Source organism: Punica granatum, unplaced genomic scaffold (genome assembly GCF_007655135.1).
Source record: "Punica granatum isolate Tunisia-2019 unplaced genomic scaffold, ASM765513v2 Contig00340, whole genome shotgun sequence".
Lineage (NCBI taxonomy): Eukaryota > Viridiplantae > Streptophyta > Magnoliopsida > Myrtales > Lythraceae > Punica > Punica granatum.
Window position 1 is genome coordinate 30,241 of NW_022204290.1, and position 20,096 is coordinate 50,336.

Here is a 20,096-nt window from a genome sequence, read left to right on the forward strand (position 1 = left end):
TCATAAAAGCTCAACATGGACCGGTCTGTCTTCAAGGATCTCCGGCTAATGCCTTATAAGAGAAGAACACAACAGTTCATCGGCAATCTCAAATGAGGTTTTGATAATTAATCTTGTTGAATATTGTCAACAATCAGCATGTTTTGTTCCACCAAAAACTGTCTGAACAACTTTCAAGATGATGGTATGTACTTCTGCGAGGCATGTTTGTTAATTTCTGGCCCTACAAATTTGAACTTAACAAACTCGATAAAAGTGGCTGTCTGTCATTCACTGCTTAATTTTGAGCCTATATGAACACATTCAAATGGTTCTCGGTTGTTCGTGTCCCTATTACAGAAACAGATAGTATAGTATGGTATAGTCATGACTATCTCTATTAGCAGCATAAAAGAATCAACAGAAGTTGCAGAAACCTCTCGATAAAGGCAGATCAGATTTATAACATATATATCCAAAAATAAATCAAAACTGCAGGTCATGCAGCACAAACTGGCATTTGACATTTTCTTTTTGGGTTACGAGAGTTTAGTACAATGAAATAGAAAGCCTAATGACTAATAAAGGGGTACGGGTAATACCAACAATTATCGAACCTCAAACTTCTTAGTTACCAGGCGATGGCTCACGCTACTGCGCAATACCCCACTTTGGATGGCATATGACATTCAGTTGAGGTTCCATGATGGTCGACAGAAGTTACTTGGGCATGTTGTAGGTGTGATTTGCTCTTTCCTTCTCTTGCCATTCTCAAATTTCAACATGTACCTCAAATACTTCACTTTGCCTTGGATCTGAACCCAGAATATTACTTACCCAGTCAATATATATGCCACCTGCAAGTCTACATAAGGAGGAGTCATGGCGTTTCAGTTTCTTCAAGTCAACAGTTGGTAATTAGTTTCTTCATCATGTATGTGGCAAATGTTTGAATTATTTTATCTCCTTATATTCATCAATTCATCGAACGCGTTCCCAAAATATCATCCTCACAAAGAAAATCAAAATATTAACAGACTAACAATATATATATGTCATCTTTCGCTAGATAAAGTAATATAGACCAAAATCTAGAATTCCTTTATTCACCAAAAAAAAAAAGTAAGATAGACCAAGACAAGAGGTTAATTAGTCAAACGTGAATCTGCTCTAGCTGGACACTCTGAGCCCTTAGAGGAACGTAATCTCCACGGTAGACCTCCAGGTGGTCCGCCAGGGATGCCTTGTCGATGTTCTCATGGTGGAACGACTTGCACACGAAGTAGAGCACAGTCTGCACAACAAGCCCGAGTAGCACGACCCCGAGGAGGAGCACCACGCAGACGAGCCCGATCAAGATCCTGTTCACAAGCCCTGGCACTAGGTCGATAACCACGAGGAACTCGAACACCGCCTGCACCACCATGAAGAGCACGACGAGGCCGGCGAAGCAGCCAACAGAGATTCCCATCTTGCCCTTTATCAGGGCCTTGCTCTTCACCACTGATTTTCTTCCATAGACGTCCTCTAGTACGGAGACCACGCTTGCCAACTGCCATATCATCGCCATGTAGACGAATCCAACGACGTACAATATGAAGAGACCGATGACAACAGCAATCCCGTATGAGTAGACTCCGATGAAGATGATACATACTAGAAGGAGCCCACCGAAGAAAACATTGTAGACGAAGAAAACTGCGAAGATCCATAAGAACGTGATCACGAGTCTCTTCCAAACCCTCGGCACCACGGATAAGACATTCCTAAAGGTGACATGTTTGCCAGTGTAGATGCAGGCGATGGTGTAGACCACCGCGGAGGTCGAGAGGAGGGAGAGGACGAGGACGAAGGTGAAGTAGACGGCTTTGAAGAGGCCAAGGAAGAGCCAAGTGGAGTTGATCGAGCGGGAGAGTTTGGAGTATTCTTCAGAATCCTTGTAGGTGTCGATGCGGGTGAACGAATCACGGAGGATGCGGTAGGAGAGGGTCTGAGAGACCCATGAGTGGGCTAGGAAGATGAAAGAGAGGGGAAGGATCAGGAAAAGTGAGATTTGGGCGAAGAGCTTCTTCCATGAGGAGATGATCTTGAAGGACTCCTTGTATATCCCGGCGAACCCGAGAAACTGCATCTCGTCTTGCTCTCTGTCCATTGCTGCTGCTTCTTCTTCTTCCTCTTCTTCCTCCTCAGAGTGCCATTGCCCTGTTTTCAACATGGTTACATATATACAGAGAAAGAGCAAGTGGACTTACTCGAAGTTGAAGCCATATGGAATTGCCCTTGTTCTTCGAGAAAACTACGTTCTAACCGATTGATAATATATACAGCACTCAAATCAATCTACCGAAAAAGAAAATATAGTCAAACCCAGTTTGCTATTTTTTATTCGGTTACAGGAAGGCATATGAAATCATATGACACGGAAAATCCCACCTAAGACGAAGAGAGAAAGAGGATGAGGAATTGGAGGTAGTTGACATTTTTAATGTAATGACTATTATTCGTCAAATTAAAAAAAAATTAAAAACTATATTTTCCACTAGGTATCGAACTTGCGACTTCTAAATCCAGAGGCGATAGTGAACACCACTACGCTATACCCTTTTATAATTACAAAAAAAAACTTTATTTTTGGAAAGGCTACAAAGTACAGAAACTCTCAGCATGTTGGTGGGAACCGATTTGTTTCGGGAGGCTTGACCTGGTCACGAAGTGTTTCATGTGAGTTTTAAATCCCTGCGCTGCAAGTAAATTCATCCGTTAAGAGCTTAATTTGCCGTTAAATTATGTTCTCATGATTACAAAATATACTTTTAATTTCATGAAAAAATAAACGCGAAATTTGAAGACCAAAATTTATGGTCATTTTTTTCCATAAAAGATATTTTGGTTTTATTTTTGTGGAAACTGATGAAAAATATAAGGATCAGAAGAGTACCCATAAGAGCAAGTAAAAGAACTTAATTAGGTTACATAATAAAAAAAATTAATTAAATGAGAATTTAAAAATTAGTTATAATTAGTCTACCAAAAAAGATAATTATAAACCAATTATAAGAAAAAGCTAGTAGACTTCGACCCTGCTGCTTCATCGAAGAGCATGGAAAAAGGAAAGATGGGGTCTAATGTACTTAATTACTAGCAAAGCACGGGCGTCTGCATATTCTAATTTTCGGTTAATCCTTTGTAGATTAAATTTATCAAAATTAATTTATTAAATTTTATAAATACAGTTTAAATGTATTCAGAGAAAAGGCAATTGTAAAATACAGAAGTTCAAAATGAGATGACATGAAATTATATACTCATGAAAAGATAATTTAGGTCTTACCATTATTTGGATAGAGATTGAAAAATTACATTATTAAATCACCTTATCTTATATTAATAAATTAATTTTATTTTAAATTTAATAACTTCGTTAATCTTTTATCGGACAACATCTTTAGGATTATTTTTTGAAGAAAAATAATTTTATTCTACATTTAATAATTTCATTGTCCTTGACAAATTTATGGGACTAACATCTTTGGAATTTTGATTTTCAATATTTATTGGATATATATATATATATATATATATATTCTCTTGCTTTCTACACAACAAAATTCTTTTTAAATGTATCCAACAACTATTGAAAATCAAAATTTCTAAAAATATTAGTTCCATGAATTTGCCAAGATTATTAAATGTAAAATAAAATAAACTCTTTAAAATTAGAATCCCTAAAGTAGACAACCTAAATTCAATATCGCAGGGAACATGAAGACACAATTAACCATGAATTAAGAATTTACTCAAAACACCTGCGTGGAAATTCCTCATCACATGAATGAGAAGTTCCTCTCAATTATATATATATATATATATATGTATGTATGTATGTGTAGAATCCCTGCCTGCATAGGTGCTCTTGTAGGAAGTATAAGTCCGATTTATCCAAAGTGGTCATTCCTATACCATGCTACCTCAATTGAAAGCCTTTAATAGCTGAAAGCCTGAAAATTCTCCCCTTCAATATTTCTTTCTCCACCGTAATCCAAAATATTGGAAAATTTTCTCTAGCGTAAACGGAATTAGTGAAATATATTAGAAAAGCCAATGGAAATTCTTTTTGTTCAAAGGGCTTGTCGGGATGTGGCCGAAAAGAAGGAGAAAAAAAAGTGGACATTTATTAATAGGTTGACTTATGTACAAGGGATTTGAATAATCGATCAAGCACTGGCTGCGAAAGTTTCACAGAAACTTATATGGTAAACTCTCATCGCACAATCGGAGATTTCTCATTGCACCATCAGAAGAGTCTATCTAATAATCTAGACTAGACTAGATATAGATTGACTAAAAAATCACTTAATAAGTAATTACAATTGAAAAAAATCACTAAAGTAATAAAAATTGATTTAATTGGCCAAAAGTGTGTATATATATATACTTTTAATGACCTCAAATCCTGGAAAAACATATCCTCATTCTAATTCTTCCTCTACTTTTTTCTTTCTTATACGTTTCTTTTCTTAATTATTTTCTGCTAATTCCTTTTAATTTTTTTGTCAGTAGACAATTCTTAATTAACTTTATCAGACGCCAATACGCCATCTTTTGTCGCTAATGGTACATCTCTCTTTCATTTGCCGTTTGTGGCTCCCCGCTTTATATATCTCCATTACTTCTCTCTATTTAAAGAGTTGAATTCACTTATAAAAAAAAAAAAAGAGTTGAACGTAATAGTCATAGTTGCGATAAAATGATCCTGTCGAGATCAACATATCAACCAGTTCTATTTACTTCCGAAAAAAGAAAAAAAAATCAACCAGTTCTACTCGCCTCTACCTAATTCAAAATCAACATAGTCGTGTGGATTCTACCGGGCGCATTAAAAATTATTTCATCTAATTATGTCCAGCACACTTGCCTTTTATGTGCAGGCACTTGACTTGATGAGCTGCCTTCTCACTTTGTGTCAGACGCGCTAGGCCCGTACTACCCCACGCCAACACTAGTCGCCGGCCTCCAACACTATGCGTTGTGGCAGAGGGTCGATTATATGTAGGACTGAATGACATTTGGCTATGAATAGCAAGAAAAAGGTGTCTTAGACAATAGGTGTGGCTTGAGAATTTAGCCACTCAAATCCTTGCGACTATTTGTGAACCTTTCGGAATGATATAGAATGTGACGAATCGAGCAGTTAATGGACTGTGGTGAAAGCCAGTCGAGATCATAGCCAAGAAGGGGCCATCAAAGGCGATCATGGCCTAGGTGGCCAATGAAGTCGTGGCTTAGAGTAGACGATCAAGGTCGTGGCTTGGTATAACCGATGAATCCACGATCAAGAACGGCTAATCTTGGTGCAAGCAAAGTGGCTTGCTGATTAAAGGATTTCAGAGTGTTTGGGAGAAAATCAACCTACTGCTCATAGGTTGTATCCTTGTATTAATATTGTAATGTGTACAAAAATCATGGATACAAGTATAGAAAATGTATCAAATTGATTATACACAGTTAATGATTTTTATCTATGGCTAACTTTCTCTATTACTCCCCTGCAAGCGCAACGGGGAAGGAGCAACATTGAGCTCAGATTAAAGTGCTAAGAAGCGAGAACTAGTAAGTCCTTTGGTGGGACCATCAGCAAGTTGATCATCTTTGCTGATAAAGCGGATGAGCAACTTCTTGTGAGAGACTCTCTTGCGAACAAAATGATAGTGAATCTCAATATGCTTGGTTCCTAACATGAAAAACAAGGTTTGTTGTGAGATAAATAGCTGAGATATTATCGCACCATAGAATTGGTGGATGGGATAATCGAACTCCCAACTCCAAAAGCAAGGTTTGAATTCAGATTATCATTGCAATGACATTGGCCAGACTCTTATAATCTAACTCAATGCAAGAGCGAGCTACAATCCGTTGTTTCTTGGAACTCGAAGAAATCGGATTGGAACCAAGAAAAATAGCAAAACCACTGACAGAACGACGATCATCAAGATTGCCAGGTCAATCTGCATCAAAGAAGCCATGTAGGGAAGATATGGCACTCGGTTTGAAATGAAGTCCATGAGTAATAGTGCCCTTGAGATACCAAAGAATGCGCTTTATCGCTGACTAGTGAGTTGTGGTTGGTTTATGCATGAACTGACATACTTGGTCAACAACAAACATGAGATGTCTGGTCTCGTGAGAGTCAAGTATTAAAGACTCCTAACACTCCGATAGAGGGAAGGATCCTCAAAGGGATCACCATCATGAAGAGAAAGGCAAGCACCTGTTGTAACTGGTGAGCTAATGGGCTTGTAATCCAACATGGAACTCCGCGAGAGAATATCATGAATATACTTCGCTTGAGTTAGGTGTAGTCTTATTCTATCAAATGTAGCATCCATACTGAGAAAATAGTTGAGCGGCCCTAAGTTCTTCATCTCAAATTCCTGATGAAGTGCAGCAATCAGTGAGTCAAAAGGAGCTCCCGGAGTATCAATGAGAATAATGTCGTCCGCATACACAAGAATTAGAGTAGTGTAAGTCCTGCCCCGTGAGATGAATAAGGAGGAGTCTGCAAGAGAACCATAAAATCCCAAGCTAAGAAGAAAGTTACTCAAACATGCGAACCAGGCACGTGGAGCTTGTTTGAGATCGTAGAGAGAATGTCTCAACCGGTAGACGAAGTCTGGATGTAGTGGATCGCTAAATCCAGGAGGCTGACTCATATAAACTTCCTCACTTAGATGACCATAAAGAAATGCATTATTCACATCCAGCTGTCGAATAGACCACTACAGAGAGACATCTATGGAAAGAATATCCCAAATAGTTACCGACTTAATAACAGGGTTGAACATCTCCTCATAGTCGATGCTTTCCCGCTGATTGAAGCCCTTGGCGACAAGACGGGCTTTGTACCGGTCAGTTGTGTCGTCAGTCTTCTGCTTGATCCTGTAAATCCATTTGCAATCAATAATAATCCTCGAAAGAAGAGTAGAAACTAGATCCCATGTATGATTATGAATAAGAGCCTATAACTCCTCTTCCATGGCGGCTCTCCATTGTGGATCTGGTCATGCCTTAGAAAAAGTGCAAGGTTCCTGTAGATTAGCAGAAATCAAAAAGGCATCAAGATGTCAAGATATGACAAAACAAGGAGCAGGAAGAGTCCCATCACGAGACCGAGTTACCATAGAATGAGTTCTCTGAGGGACAGGTTCATCAGCCTGAGCCACTTGTATGAGATCCATAGAGTCATCAGAGTGATTGATAACTCGAGGGGCCGAAGATTCAACATCACCATCATGTCCAGGGGGATTCACATGTCCAATAGAATAAGCATGTCCAAGAGGTTCACTTGTAGTGTCAGTGGATAGAGGTGCGGAAAAGACTGGAAGGGGAATATGAGATGTAGTATAGAAGAGGTATTATGTGAAGAGAAGGATGTCGTACATGGAGCATGTATGGGTGAAGGAGAAGTCTACTTCGAACCGGCCGAGATAGATGACCCTGATTGATATGGGAATGACTGCTCATCAAAAGTAGCCTGGAAAATTATAAAAATATGACCAAAGACTAGATCGATATATTTGTATCCTTGATGATGAGTGAGATAACCAAGAAAAACACAAGGTATGGAGCGAGGCTTTAATATATGACGAATGTAAGGATGCAAATATGGAAAACAAAGGCACCCGAATGATATGGAAAACACGTTCAGAATGATTATCCTACCTCAAGGATCGGAAAAGAGAGGAACCCGTAGCTACTACAGGTAGTGATTTACCATCTCCCATGAATAGCTAACTCGAGGTTGGATAATCATCATGAACGTGTGGATTCCCCAGGTCAAGCATGATGTGATGAGTGGTTCCTAAGTCAACATACCAGTTGAGATCATGGATTCCTGTAGAAGAGGCTTGAGCAAAATGAGCCTGCCCATCACGAAGCTGACAGTAAAGAGCCGAATGTCCAGCTCGATTACAAATTTGGCAAATTAAATTATTAATGGAAGGCCCAACTCTATGTGTAATCCCACGGAATGAAGGGTCGTGTCGAATTGATAGCCAATGTGCAAGTGAGCTGGAAAAATGAGAGAATGATGTCAGGACGTGAGTCGAGTCACGCATCTGACCCAATTGCCAGCTTTACCCACATCCGGTTCCTGTTTCTCATCCTCCATTACCAAAGAAGCTTCCATTGCCAGAGAAAGCACCATAGCCATAATTAGGGTTTCATCCACCCAAATTGTTACCCTTGCTATGGCCTTTCCCTACACACCATTCTTGCACTCTCATCCCTTGTAATTGCCATGACCTTTTCCTCTATTGCTATCGGAGTAGTGAACCTCTGCAAATGGTGGTCCGAGAAGACCCAAGAGTGGTGGCATCATTGGTTGCGTTGGCTGCACCATAATGGAAGCAAAAATTCTGCGAGATTCATCGTGGAGGAGATGATTAGTTAGCTCATCAGTATTCATAGCAGAGAGAGATGGACATAGAGCAGGAACGAGTGGCTCCCAGTCGGTTCCAAGGCCAGTCACAATCGCACGATTGATTTGCTCAGAGGTTTTTGGTTTTCCAATCTGCGCAAACCATGTTGTTAATTGACGTACAACATTGATGTATTTTAGCACAGTGTTTCCCTCCTTTCGCAAATCACGCCACTGCTGCTCGAGGAAATCAATTTATGATGCGGTTTGTGCCGAGAACATGGTCTCCAATGCAATCCAGGCTTCGTGAGAGGTTTTTAAGTCGATAATATTGCAGCCTATCTCTTCTATCACAGCAAGCATGATACAGGTATGGGCAAATTTATCCCTCATTGCCCACTGTCGATGGGCTGGATTGGGAGTGGTGGTGCCATCCTTCGAGATTGTCTTCTTAGGAGCCGAGATTGTACCTTCAGCATAACCAAGCAAATCTTATGTTTCTAGAAGGGCACTCATGATACCTTGCTAGAAAAAATAATTACCTCCATTAAGCTTGACTGGTACGGTGGGAACAGTAGTAGGGAGAGGTTGGAACTGATTTAAATTGGTTGTCCTAGAGGTGGAAGTGATCATAGCAGAAGTGGAGTCAGCCATTGAAGGAGAAAGTCTGAGGCTATAAATAGTGAAGAGGGTTGAGATTGATCTAGTAAAGGTGTCTGAGGAGTGGTCACACGAGGTGGACGAAGAAGAGTTCAGAGAAGGCTCGATCTAGGGCTCTAATATCATAAGGGATTTCAAAATGTTTGTGAGAATATCAGCCTAATGCTCATGAGTTGTATGCTTGTATTAATACTGTAACGTGTACAAAAATCATGGATACAAGTATGGAAAATGTATCAAATTGATTATACAAAATTAATAATTTCTATCTATGGCTAACTTTCTCCATTACTGATTCAAGGATTGCTAAATTCGAACAACGATAACTTGCTAAAGCATAAAAACTCCTAAAGTGCAGAATAATAAAAACAGAAAAGAATAAGTGCATTTGATTGAATTGTCCGAGGGTCCTTATAATGAATACCGGATTTAGTATTTGTAGGCGTATATGAGAAATTCTAGTGAATCGATCTAGATCGAATACATACATATATACCAAACTGAAAATTATTCAAATAGAACTCTGCTAAATTGTTAAATTAATGAAAAAAATATTACAAGGAGAGAAAATATCATAATGGCTTGCGGGATATACGGTGAATATTACTCAATCACTTAATTATGTAATACACAATCAGAATTTTTGAAAGTGAAAATTGTTCCACAACGAGTCCACAAATTCAGATTATAAACATTCAGATCGGTTATTACTTATCCAAAAATAATGAATAATACTCACTCAATATTTTTTTGGGCTAGTAAAGTGTTCATGTGAATCGTGAGAATTAAGAGCAAATTTCAGAATCCATTGTTATATATATATATATATATATATATATCGTACTAATCATCTTGGAGAATAAATCTCCAATTCATTCGACGAAATAAAATGTGAAGCAAAAAATAAAATAAAAAAGGGAATTCCTTGCACATCCATCTCCAGCAATGATCATGCAATGTTCCCCTTGCCTCTTTGGCGTCATGGGCGATCTCTTGTAAGTTTGACTTTTGCTAGAAGGCTCCGTTAGGTTCATAAACATTTTTGGACCGAACACAGATGGCCAGTATGAAGAGAAATTCTTCTAATTTTGCTAGAAGGCTCTGTTCACATTGGGTTTACGTGAAACAAGATTTAAGTGAACAAATTAATTAGGGAAAGATCTATCTCAGTGGCATGCTTCTGAAGGAGATGTTTCCCGCTAAACTTGATTAATATTTTTTTGGGTAATTAAACTTGATTAATATTGGATGAAGCTAATCAGTGCCAGGAAGTATTCGCACATTTACCATTCATATTGTGTTTACGTGAAACAAGATTTAGGGGAACAAATTAATTAGGGAAGCTCTATCTTAGTAGCATGCTTCTGAGTGAGATGTCTGCCGCTAAACTTGATTAATATTTTTTTTGGGTAATTAAACTTGATTAATATTGGATCAAGCTAACCAGTGCCAGGAAGTATTCGCACATTTACCATTCATATTGTGCTTAATTGAAACAAGATTTAAGAGAACAAATTAGGGATGATACAGGCAGTAATCGCAATATGCATATTCGAGGGTTTACATATCTGGCCTTGCTTGCAATTCGATAGTGTGCGATATCGTGGAGAAGCAACGATAAGAAGAACAACAAGGAATGTTACACTTCAGGAAATACTACGATGATACGATCAAGTGGAAAGAGTGGTGTCCACTTTACTATGAGTAAATTCAAAATGAACGCAGAGTAGATATTAATCTCAGCTAATGATTGAGTGACCATACATTTTGATCTCACCCGAAAGAAAAAAGTTTTAATCATCGGCATATATCAAGATAAATTTCACATCTCCATTCTCATCAATCCTTTCAACCGTCCCCACAACATCCGCACAGAACAATAATATCATGTTATCTCTCGCTAGATATATAATACGTATAAATTAGCCAAGAGAGGTAATCCAATTAGAGTCATACATGGATATGCTCTAGCTGGATATTTTGGGCCCTGAGAGGAACATAGTCTCCACGGTAGACCTCAAGGTGATCCACCAGGGACGGCTTATCAATGTTCTCGTGGTGGAACGACTTGCACACAAAGTAGAGCACAGTTTGCACGACGAGCCCGAGGAGCCCGACCCCAAGGAGGAGCACCACGCATAGGAGCCCAATCAAGATCCTGTTCCTGAGTCCCCGCACAAGGTCGTCAATGACCACAAGGAACTCAAACGCCACCTGCACCACCGTGAAGAGCAAGACGAGGCCAGCGAAGCAGCCCACCGAGATCCCCATCTTGCCCTTTATCAGGGCTTTGCTCTTCACCATTGCTTTCCTTCCATAGACGTCCTCCAGGACGGAGACCACGCTCGCCAACTGCCATATCATTGACATGTAGATGAAACCGACTATGTATAATATGAAGACTCCAACCACGACAGCGATCCGATCGACCGGCCTGTAGGTGTAGAGGCTGGCGAAGAGAAGACAGGCTACGAGGAGCCCGCCGAAGAAAACATTATAGACAAAGAAAACTGCGAAGCTCCATAAGAAAGTGACCACGAGTCTCTTCCAAACTCTCGGCACAACGGGCATGACCTTCCTGAAAGTGACGTCTTTCCCAGTGTAGATGCAGGCGATCGCGTAGACCACGGCAGAGGTCGAGAGGAGGGAGAGGACGAGGACGAAGGTGAAGTAGCCGGCTTTGAAGAGGCCAAGGGAAAGCCAGGCAGAGTTGATCGAGCGGGAGAGCTTGGAGTATTCTTTAGAATCCTTCAAGGTGTCGGTGCGGTCAACCGAGTCACTGAGGATGCGGTAGGAGAGGGTCTGAGTCATCCATGAGTGGGCTAGGTAGATGAAGGAGAGGGGGAGGATCAGGAAAACTGAGATTTGGGCGAAGAGCTTCTTCCATGAAGAGATGATCTTGAAGGACTCCTTGTAGATCCCGGCGAACCCGAGAAATTGCATCTCTTCTTGCTCTCTGTCCATTGCTTCTTCTTCTTCTTCTTCTTCCTCAGAATGCCACTGCTCTGTTTCCAAATGGTTACTTATATATATAGAGAGAGACAGAGGAAGTGAACTCGAAGGAAAATTTTATGGTCCAATCACCAAGAGTGGTGGCCTAGCTGTGCACTCAAAATATCTTACTAAAAATTAAAGTGCAACTTATTTGAAAATACATGTAATTTATTTAATGTTTGGCTACTTTACTTGCAGCTTTAGGTAATTTACTTGAATTTTAGATGCAATCACTTTGAGAAAATTATTACTAACCGATTACTACATAATCAAATCAGTTTGCTATTCTTTATTCAGTTAGAGATAGGCATATGGAATCATACCACACGGTAAGAATCGAACATAAAAATTTCTTAATTTCAGATAAGAATTTGTGAATTCCTATTTATTTCACTAGGAAATGAAAAAGGAGGCCGGAAGAGAAAAAAGGGTGGGGAATGGAGGTGGTTGGCATTTTTAATGTATGACCATTTTTTGCCAAAGGAAAAGTCATATTTCCATATAAGATGATAGAGATATGCTCAACCTATTGTTGAGACTATCAAACTAATCATGTGCCGATTTCGGCTTGATCCTCTAATAACAAGGCGTTTCTCGTTAGTTTTAAACTCTTACATCACATGTATATTTTGCCCACTAAAAATCAATGTGCTATTAAACCACGTACTCGTGATCAGAAAAGATATAATTTTTTTTTTTGAAAATTTGAGCAAAATTCGGTAACTGGAGCTGCGTGCTCAGTTTTTCTAATATACGGCCATTTTCTTCCATAAAAGATATATTTGTTTTTATTTTTTTAAGAAAATTGATCTGGAATCTCAATAATAGACGATTAGTGATAACATGAAGTGAAAGATGACGTGCTAATTACGCGCTTTATTTGCATTTTTGGTTCCCTCTTTATGTGCGTTCATTACTTCTCTCCATTTTAAGCAATCTAACTTAAGCTATACTTGCAATTTTTGGTTTCCCTCTTTATGTGCATCCATTACTTCTCTCCATTTTACGCGGTCTAACTTAATAGTCCGGGTTGTGATTTTTTTGGTTTCCCTCTATGCATTTGTGTCAAAACATTTGCTAGGAGTGCGCTCTTCGCTTGGGCTTGGAAGACACTGGCTTCTATTATTTTATACTAGGCTTTTGGTGGTTCTACATTTACGCGGTCAGAGGTTGGGCTCGCGTTGGTTGTTCAGTTCGTCTAATATATTTGCTGTTGAATACGAGAGTCCAAACATTACGTAGTAGGGGATAGCAAGGTTGCCATCATTACTGCCCACTATTTTATCCATAAAAAAGCTGTGATTTTTTGGGTCACAAAGGAGACCCAAGACCTAATACGATGAAATATAAATTCTAAATAACTAATAAAGGGGCACGATAATCCCACTAGATATTGAGCATACAACTTTTCGGTTAATAGTCTAACTTAATAGTCAAGGTTGTGATTTTTTAGGGTACAGGATAAAAACTAAAAATAAAATAAATTTTCTAAAATTATAATATTGTTCAGTAAATTTTTATTATTTAAAAATACAAAACATTTATTTTATTCTCAAATTCATACAAACACTCTTGGTCAGTATGAGTTCTTATCATATACCCTGAGGGCATAGTTTAGAAAAATCCTTTTGTATATAGCAACATTGCAGTCATTATGTTCAACTCTCTATATTTCAAGCAGTCTAACTTAAAATTAGTCAACGTTGTGATGAAATAATCATATCAACATTAACATTTCAATAAAAAAGGATGCAGCGGTAGCGCACGCCCTTCCTTTATCGCCAAGAAGCTCAGGTGTAATTATATGTGCATCTTTATTAGATACGATGATTTCTATTTCATTGTATTAGGTCTATATGCCTCCCTTATAACTTAAAAAGCATTAACATATTAACCAGTTATATTTGCCCCTTTATTCATCTATGTCTATGTCTATATCTTATTAAATTTTCATTGAACTTATACATAATTGGATCCATTTCCACTTAAAAACTGAAATTAATAACCGTTGGTACCAATCCTCATATAAACCTATGGTTATTCCTTTATTTTTTTCATATGGGATTAACATCCTCAACATCCGTCCTCACATGCATCGTATGATCTATTTCTGCCTATACGTGTTGGAAAACACCCGCCTTAAACAACTAACCTCGAGCCAAGCTCATTTTTCGTGCTCAGTTGAGGGGGGACTAACACGAGGCACTCTTGAATATACTGGGCCTGGTGTAGTGTGGGTGCTCATACGTGTTGTCTGGCCTCTGATACCATATTAAATTTCCATTAAGCTTATACAAATTTGGGCTCATTTCCACTTAAAAAGTCAAGTTGATAAGTATTGGTACCCAATCCTCATATAAACCGATTGTTATTCCTTTATTTTTTCCATGTAGAATTAACATCCTCAACATCTGCTCTCACGTGCAACAGTGATCTATTTCTGTCTACACGTTACGGAAAAGAAAAGGAAAATTCGTTGGTTAATATATGACTTGGGTTCCACCACTTATCGGCTCAAGCTTTTGGACGAAAGATGAGCCCAATAGTTTATAGGCCCAGTGAAATTTTATATAATATCAGAGTTGATTAGGCTTCTGTGCGCCTGTGTATGAACTCATATCACGCTTGGCCCAAGTGTGGAACTAGTGGCTAGTGAAGTCCAAGTCCGGAAATGAAAGTTGAAGCCCACCTCGAGATAGTTAAGGCTCGAGTCCAAAAAAGAGGAGAGTCCTGCTCGAGATAAGTTGTTGAAGGCTTAAGTGTTCACGTGATATGTGTAAGTAAAGGGTGATAAAGACTACATGGTATTACATGAGGACAAGTATTGAGAGAGATTGTCTCACACTGAAAAATAAAAGAGAAATCCACGTATTTATAAGAGATTAAGTACCACAACCTACTGGTTCGAGTTTTTGGATTGAAAATAAGCCCAATAACTTATAAATTTTACATATCTAATTCTATACATATTTATCTATACCTATATATATAATATATCTAAGGTAAAAGAGAGTTCTTTCGGAAAGGTAGGTAAAAGAGAGTTATACAAATGGCTCAAATGGCCATATATACTATGCTCTTTTTCTAATTTTATTCTTGATCTTTTTTTACTTTTTCTTTTGTAATTTAATGCTTGATTTGGGAGTGTTATTGCTGAAATATAATTGAAGTATAATTATTGAAAAATAAGTACTGATTTTAAAATAAGCAAAAGCGTTTGAGAAATAACAATTAAAAACTACTAAAAGTAAAAAAAATAATTATTAATACTTGAAATAGAATAAGCAGAAGTAGATTTTATAAACACCTATTAACCTGCTTGAGAAAATCACGTTTGCAACTGCAATTTCGATCCAAATTATGGTTTCAAAAACTCTTACCAAATACCAAATTTGCATAAGATTATAAGAAAATGTGATTATGAAATCTCTTACCGCACTCCCAAACAAAAATCTTACTCTTCCTACATTGATATTTTCTATTCCTTGCAACTTCTTTTCTCAATTTAACTCCTAGAAGTTTAATGATACATCATACCTCAAATATCACCTAATAAGTATAGTTTTTTACAGATATTTTTCCAAATCAAATATATAGGCAAAATTAGACAAATTGTGCATACCAAAGTTATATTAATTAATTTCTTTTCATTATAAAGTTATATTATTGCAACAATCGTGAAAGACAAATCGATTATGAGATTATGAATTTCCTCAAATAAAAGATTAAAATAGTTTTACAAAATATAAAACTATGGGCTGCAATAGACACTCTCCTCGGAATTCAATGGGTGCCTGCATCTTCAATTCGTCAAGAGTTATGGACTTGGCAAATGATTAAAGGTCGTAAAGAGAGAAAGAAAATCATTTGAACAATTCCTTTATCTATTTTCTATCTTATATGAAGGGAAAGGAACAACTGATCATTTGAGGACTTGGAGAATTCTATGAATATTTTGTTAGACAGATGGAGCAAAATATTTAGGTTTGGGGTAAATGGAAATGGATTAGGAAATGTATATAGCTAGCATTTACACTCATTTTCAAATTTATTTCAATGTTTAAATTGTAACAAAAAATACCTATAATTGCAAATCTTTTCGAGTACGAAATTATTGACAAATTTTTATCATGACATTCTTTTATAGATTTATATACATGTTTCAAATTTGGGTCTTTAGAAGCTCATTTTTGCTCAAAACTAGCCACATTGACCTTTACTGATATCGCCATTGAGGGATCTAAAACCTCTAGTGACGTCATTGAGGTCAAATTAGATAATAATAAGTTAATGAATAGCTCTTTTTACTTGCTAAAGTGGAAATTACTTACCACATTTAAAAATTTTCAATAATTTTCACTTTGTTCAAGGTCTGTAAATTCCTAGCTAAGTCGCTGAAATGACAACAAACATGTAAAAATTGACAAAATATGAATACGTTGGGAGTCTTGGGACAGAGATTAAAATTGACAATTTTTTAGTTCGATTATCATGCATAATTAAATATTCACATGGCCCTTTAATTAAATTCCTTCTCTTAGTAAGTCCATAGGCCTTGTGATCCAAAAACAGAAAACAACACAAATTTAACAAAGTTTATTTTTATGCAAGCGAAGTCCACATATCGATGACTTTGGCTTGTTTGGTTTGCAAATGTGATTTTAAAATCACAACTTTAACCTAATTCTACCAACAACAAAACAAAATAACTCATACAAAATCAAAGAGTGAGCCCCATTTATATCACTTTTTTTTCTACAACAAAACAAAATAACTCATACAGAGTCAAAGAGTCAAAGGGTGGGCCCATTTATACCATTCTTTTTCAAAATCAAAATCTAATTTTAAAATTTTACTTTGAAACCAAACGCAGCATATCGTAGGGATATGAACAAGAAGAAGAAATCTCATATTTCTGTTGCACCATAATGCAGTGCAAATGGACCGATTCTGAAATATCAAATTAGTGATGTCACGTCAAAAGAGGATGTAGTGCGACGATGCATGCTCTTGTATGGCAATTAGAGGTGTCAGATTTAATACTCAGCGGGATTATCCATATCCCTTTATTAGGTATTACATGTTTTATTGTACTAAGTACTGGTCTTCATTGTAGTTAAAAAAACAAAAATTTAATGATTGTCGTGTAATGGTAGTTGTGATTGTAAAGTTTATATTAGGATCATATATGGTATATGATGCACCGGAGTGTATGATAGCAATCAAGAGAGTTACGTGGGTCAGCTTCGATTTAACCTTTATTGCTGCCTTTTCATATTTCAAGCATGCCATTGGACGTGTAAATTTTATATACCCAGTGGTTCACCACGACTATCCCATTAATATCAAATTTTTGGACCTGTTGCTCCCATATATCCTTTTCTCATATTCCTAGTCAGACTCTCGCTAACGGATCTCACGACAAAACTCTTGATTTGGACCTGTCATCGATCAAGAAATGTTATTTACTTTGGGAAAATTAACTTGCACTACATAATCACAGTTCTAGGTTTTTTCCACGAACTATCATAGTTTTAAAATTTGACACAATAGTTCAAAATTCTTTTTTCTGTGTCAATCTAACACACACTATCAACTTTTCGTCTAAAATGTGACAGAAAGCTATCGCGATATCTCACGTATCTTGGAGATAGCTAATTGCGAATGCCATGTCTATTGAAAACTTACCCCGGATAGTATGGTGTTTACCTTTCTTTTTTTTTTTGTATGTTCTACCATAATTTTAAGAAAAAAATTGATGTTACCTAACACGAATCTTCCCTTTTATGTGCCAAGTCTAGCGCCAACTCTCCATCTCGAATGTTACAGTAAACTGACGCGGCATACCTCTGCATACGTGTGATACCGTGTTAGTTTTTCATCGAATTTAAGACAAAAGGTTAACAAAATGCTAGATTTGACAGAGAGACAAGAATTTATGCTAGCTCATGTCAAATTTCCAAACTGTACCAGCTCTCGTAGAAAAAGGTTTAGAAATTTTGCCGGGTGATGTAATTTTCCCATTTACTCGGATGAAATTATTAGAGGTCGCATCTCTTTTGACACGGCTCTTTCTTGGGATCAACCTCATAAATCAAGTGCAACAAAAAATCAATATATTTGCTATAAGACTTCTCGTATATGCCTTTATTTTTTGTATTTTCTTTTGTTCATATAATGGAAGTAATTGATTGTTCAGCAATATCATGATTTATTTTCTCTCTTGCCCGTTAATTAAGGAAATTGATATGTTGCTTACCTTATCTGTATTTAATTTATACTTAAAGTAGTTAATTGAACTGATCGATACGTAAGATAGGATTTTCACTTTGTAGATTTGACGAAATAATGGTCAGAAGCACTTGCTTAGATAATTATTATCATACTGCTGAACTTTTATATATATATATATATATAAAGCTTCAAATTCTCAATGATTCTATTACGGAGCGTTGGCTGGGTCGTGAATTATTGTTAGATAAGTTAATAAAAGGGGCGGAACATGTTAAAAAGGAGATCAAACAGTAATCTCCTGTAGCGATAATATATAATTGCTGGTAATCATTTCTTACAGTTCATGATAATATATATATATATATATAATGGCCGATAGTACGTACTATTTTTATGTATATTAGTATGTTTCTTTTTTTTATGATAAAATAATATAATCATTTTGATTATTTTATGTAATTTAATATGTTTGAGTGGAAGACCCGAGAAAGTCAAGTCATACATTCCCCCGCTGATTGCGTTTGCTACGAAGTCTCTTAGGAACTTCCTTCAAATAATCCAACCAAATTCGACCTATACAATATAATCATATGTATATATAAACTAGCTGGAAATGAAATGAATTAATGTCATCGTCCCTTCTGTATGATCTATTTAGCTAAGGTCGCAGCCTCATCAATGGATTTAATTTTTCCTTCTTCCATTTTAATTGATATATATGTTAAAAGAGAGAAACGAGTTGGACGTAGTGTGGGAGCTTACTTACGGATTCGAACTATGGAGATAGAGCTTCTACGTCATATTTTATTTGGCTAGACCGATTCTTGGATATGGAAATATTTCCTTTAAATTTTATATTGTAGCTTGAAAAAACCATAAGCCAAATGTACATACCATGCGCACATATAAGTAGATTTATACAGTATTCACCAGATACTAATGATCATATTAAATGTCCCTCGTCGAGCTAGAACTTTTCATTTAGGCTTTATTTTCATAATTCCAACCAAAATAATAATAATAATAAAGTTATTAGACCATATGTTAATCATATCATATCTTAGCTTGACGGACCTCAACATGGCACGGGCTTCCTTGCTTTTGTATGGGTTGGGATTCTTGGGAAACATGACTTTCCATGGACTCATGAATTAATCCTAATGGGCTTTGCACAAAAATGATGATCAATTACACAATTTCACACTACTGATTAGGCTTTAGCCCAAACACAACCAATCTTGCCCGAATTTCAGCTCGTCTCCACCATGGAAGTCGATGTCTCTCATGTATAACATAATAATTCACTCATTTAAGGATATCATTAAGACCCAATGTGAACTTAGAATTATTGAGATTATTGGATCTTTGGATACTAGATGATGTAGATCCAAAAAAAAAAAATTCCATATCTTTTCCTATAAGTAAAATTAAAACCAAGAGAAAGGATAAAAAAATTCGGAAACATTAATTTCTTCAGCGTTTCTTCTTCTCTTTATAATAATAATAATAATAATAATAATGAGAAAAAAATGTCCACTTCACCCTAGTACATGGAATTAACACTACAGAGTTTTCCGTATATATCAGAAATTAGTCGGTCTATATTTACTCAGTCTACATAATTCCATAAAATAGGATAGGAAGTCTGACTAGTATGGCAGGCCAACCGAGCAATTCCCTTGAAAATAATTCCTTCCACATACATATATATATATATATGAGGAGGAGGACCAGATGAGAATAATATTATCACTTCGTTTCGTGGCTGGCTCGGGGGCTCATCTCCAATCTCATGATTCAATGATAGAATATT

The 20,096-nt window shown here is 36.9% G+C and overlaps 2 protein-coding genes across 2 annotated transcripts; both read right to left on the reverse strand.

Moving 5' to 3' along the window:
• Positions 1-1,132: 1,132 nt before the first annotated feature.
• On the reverse strand, positions 1,133-2,194 carry LOC116190174. The gene has a single exon (XM_031519834.1). It carries the CDS (start codon positions 2,192-2,194, stop codon positions 1,133-1,135), a length of 1,062 nt encoding a protein of 353 aa, XP_031375694.1.
• Positions 2,195-10,725: 8,531 nt separating this feature from the next.
• On the reverse strand, positions 10,726-12,083 carry LOC116190172. The gene has a single exon (XM_031519831.1). It carries the CDS (start codon positions 12,017-12,019, stop codon positions 11,006-11,008), a length of 1,014 nt encoding a protein of 337 aa, XP_031375691.1. The 5' UTR covers positions 12,020-12,083; the 3' UTR covers positions 10,726-11,005.
• Between the last annotated feature and the right edge of the window lie 8,013 nt (positions 12,084-20,096).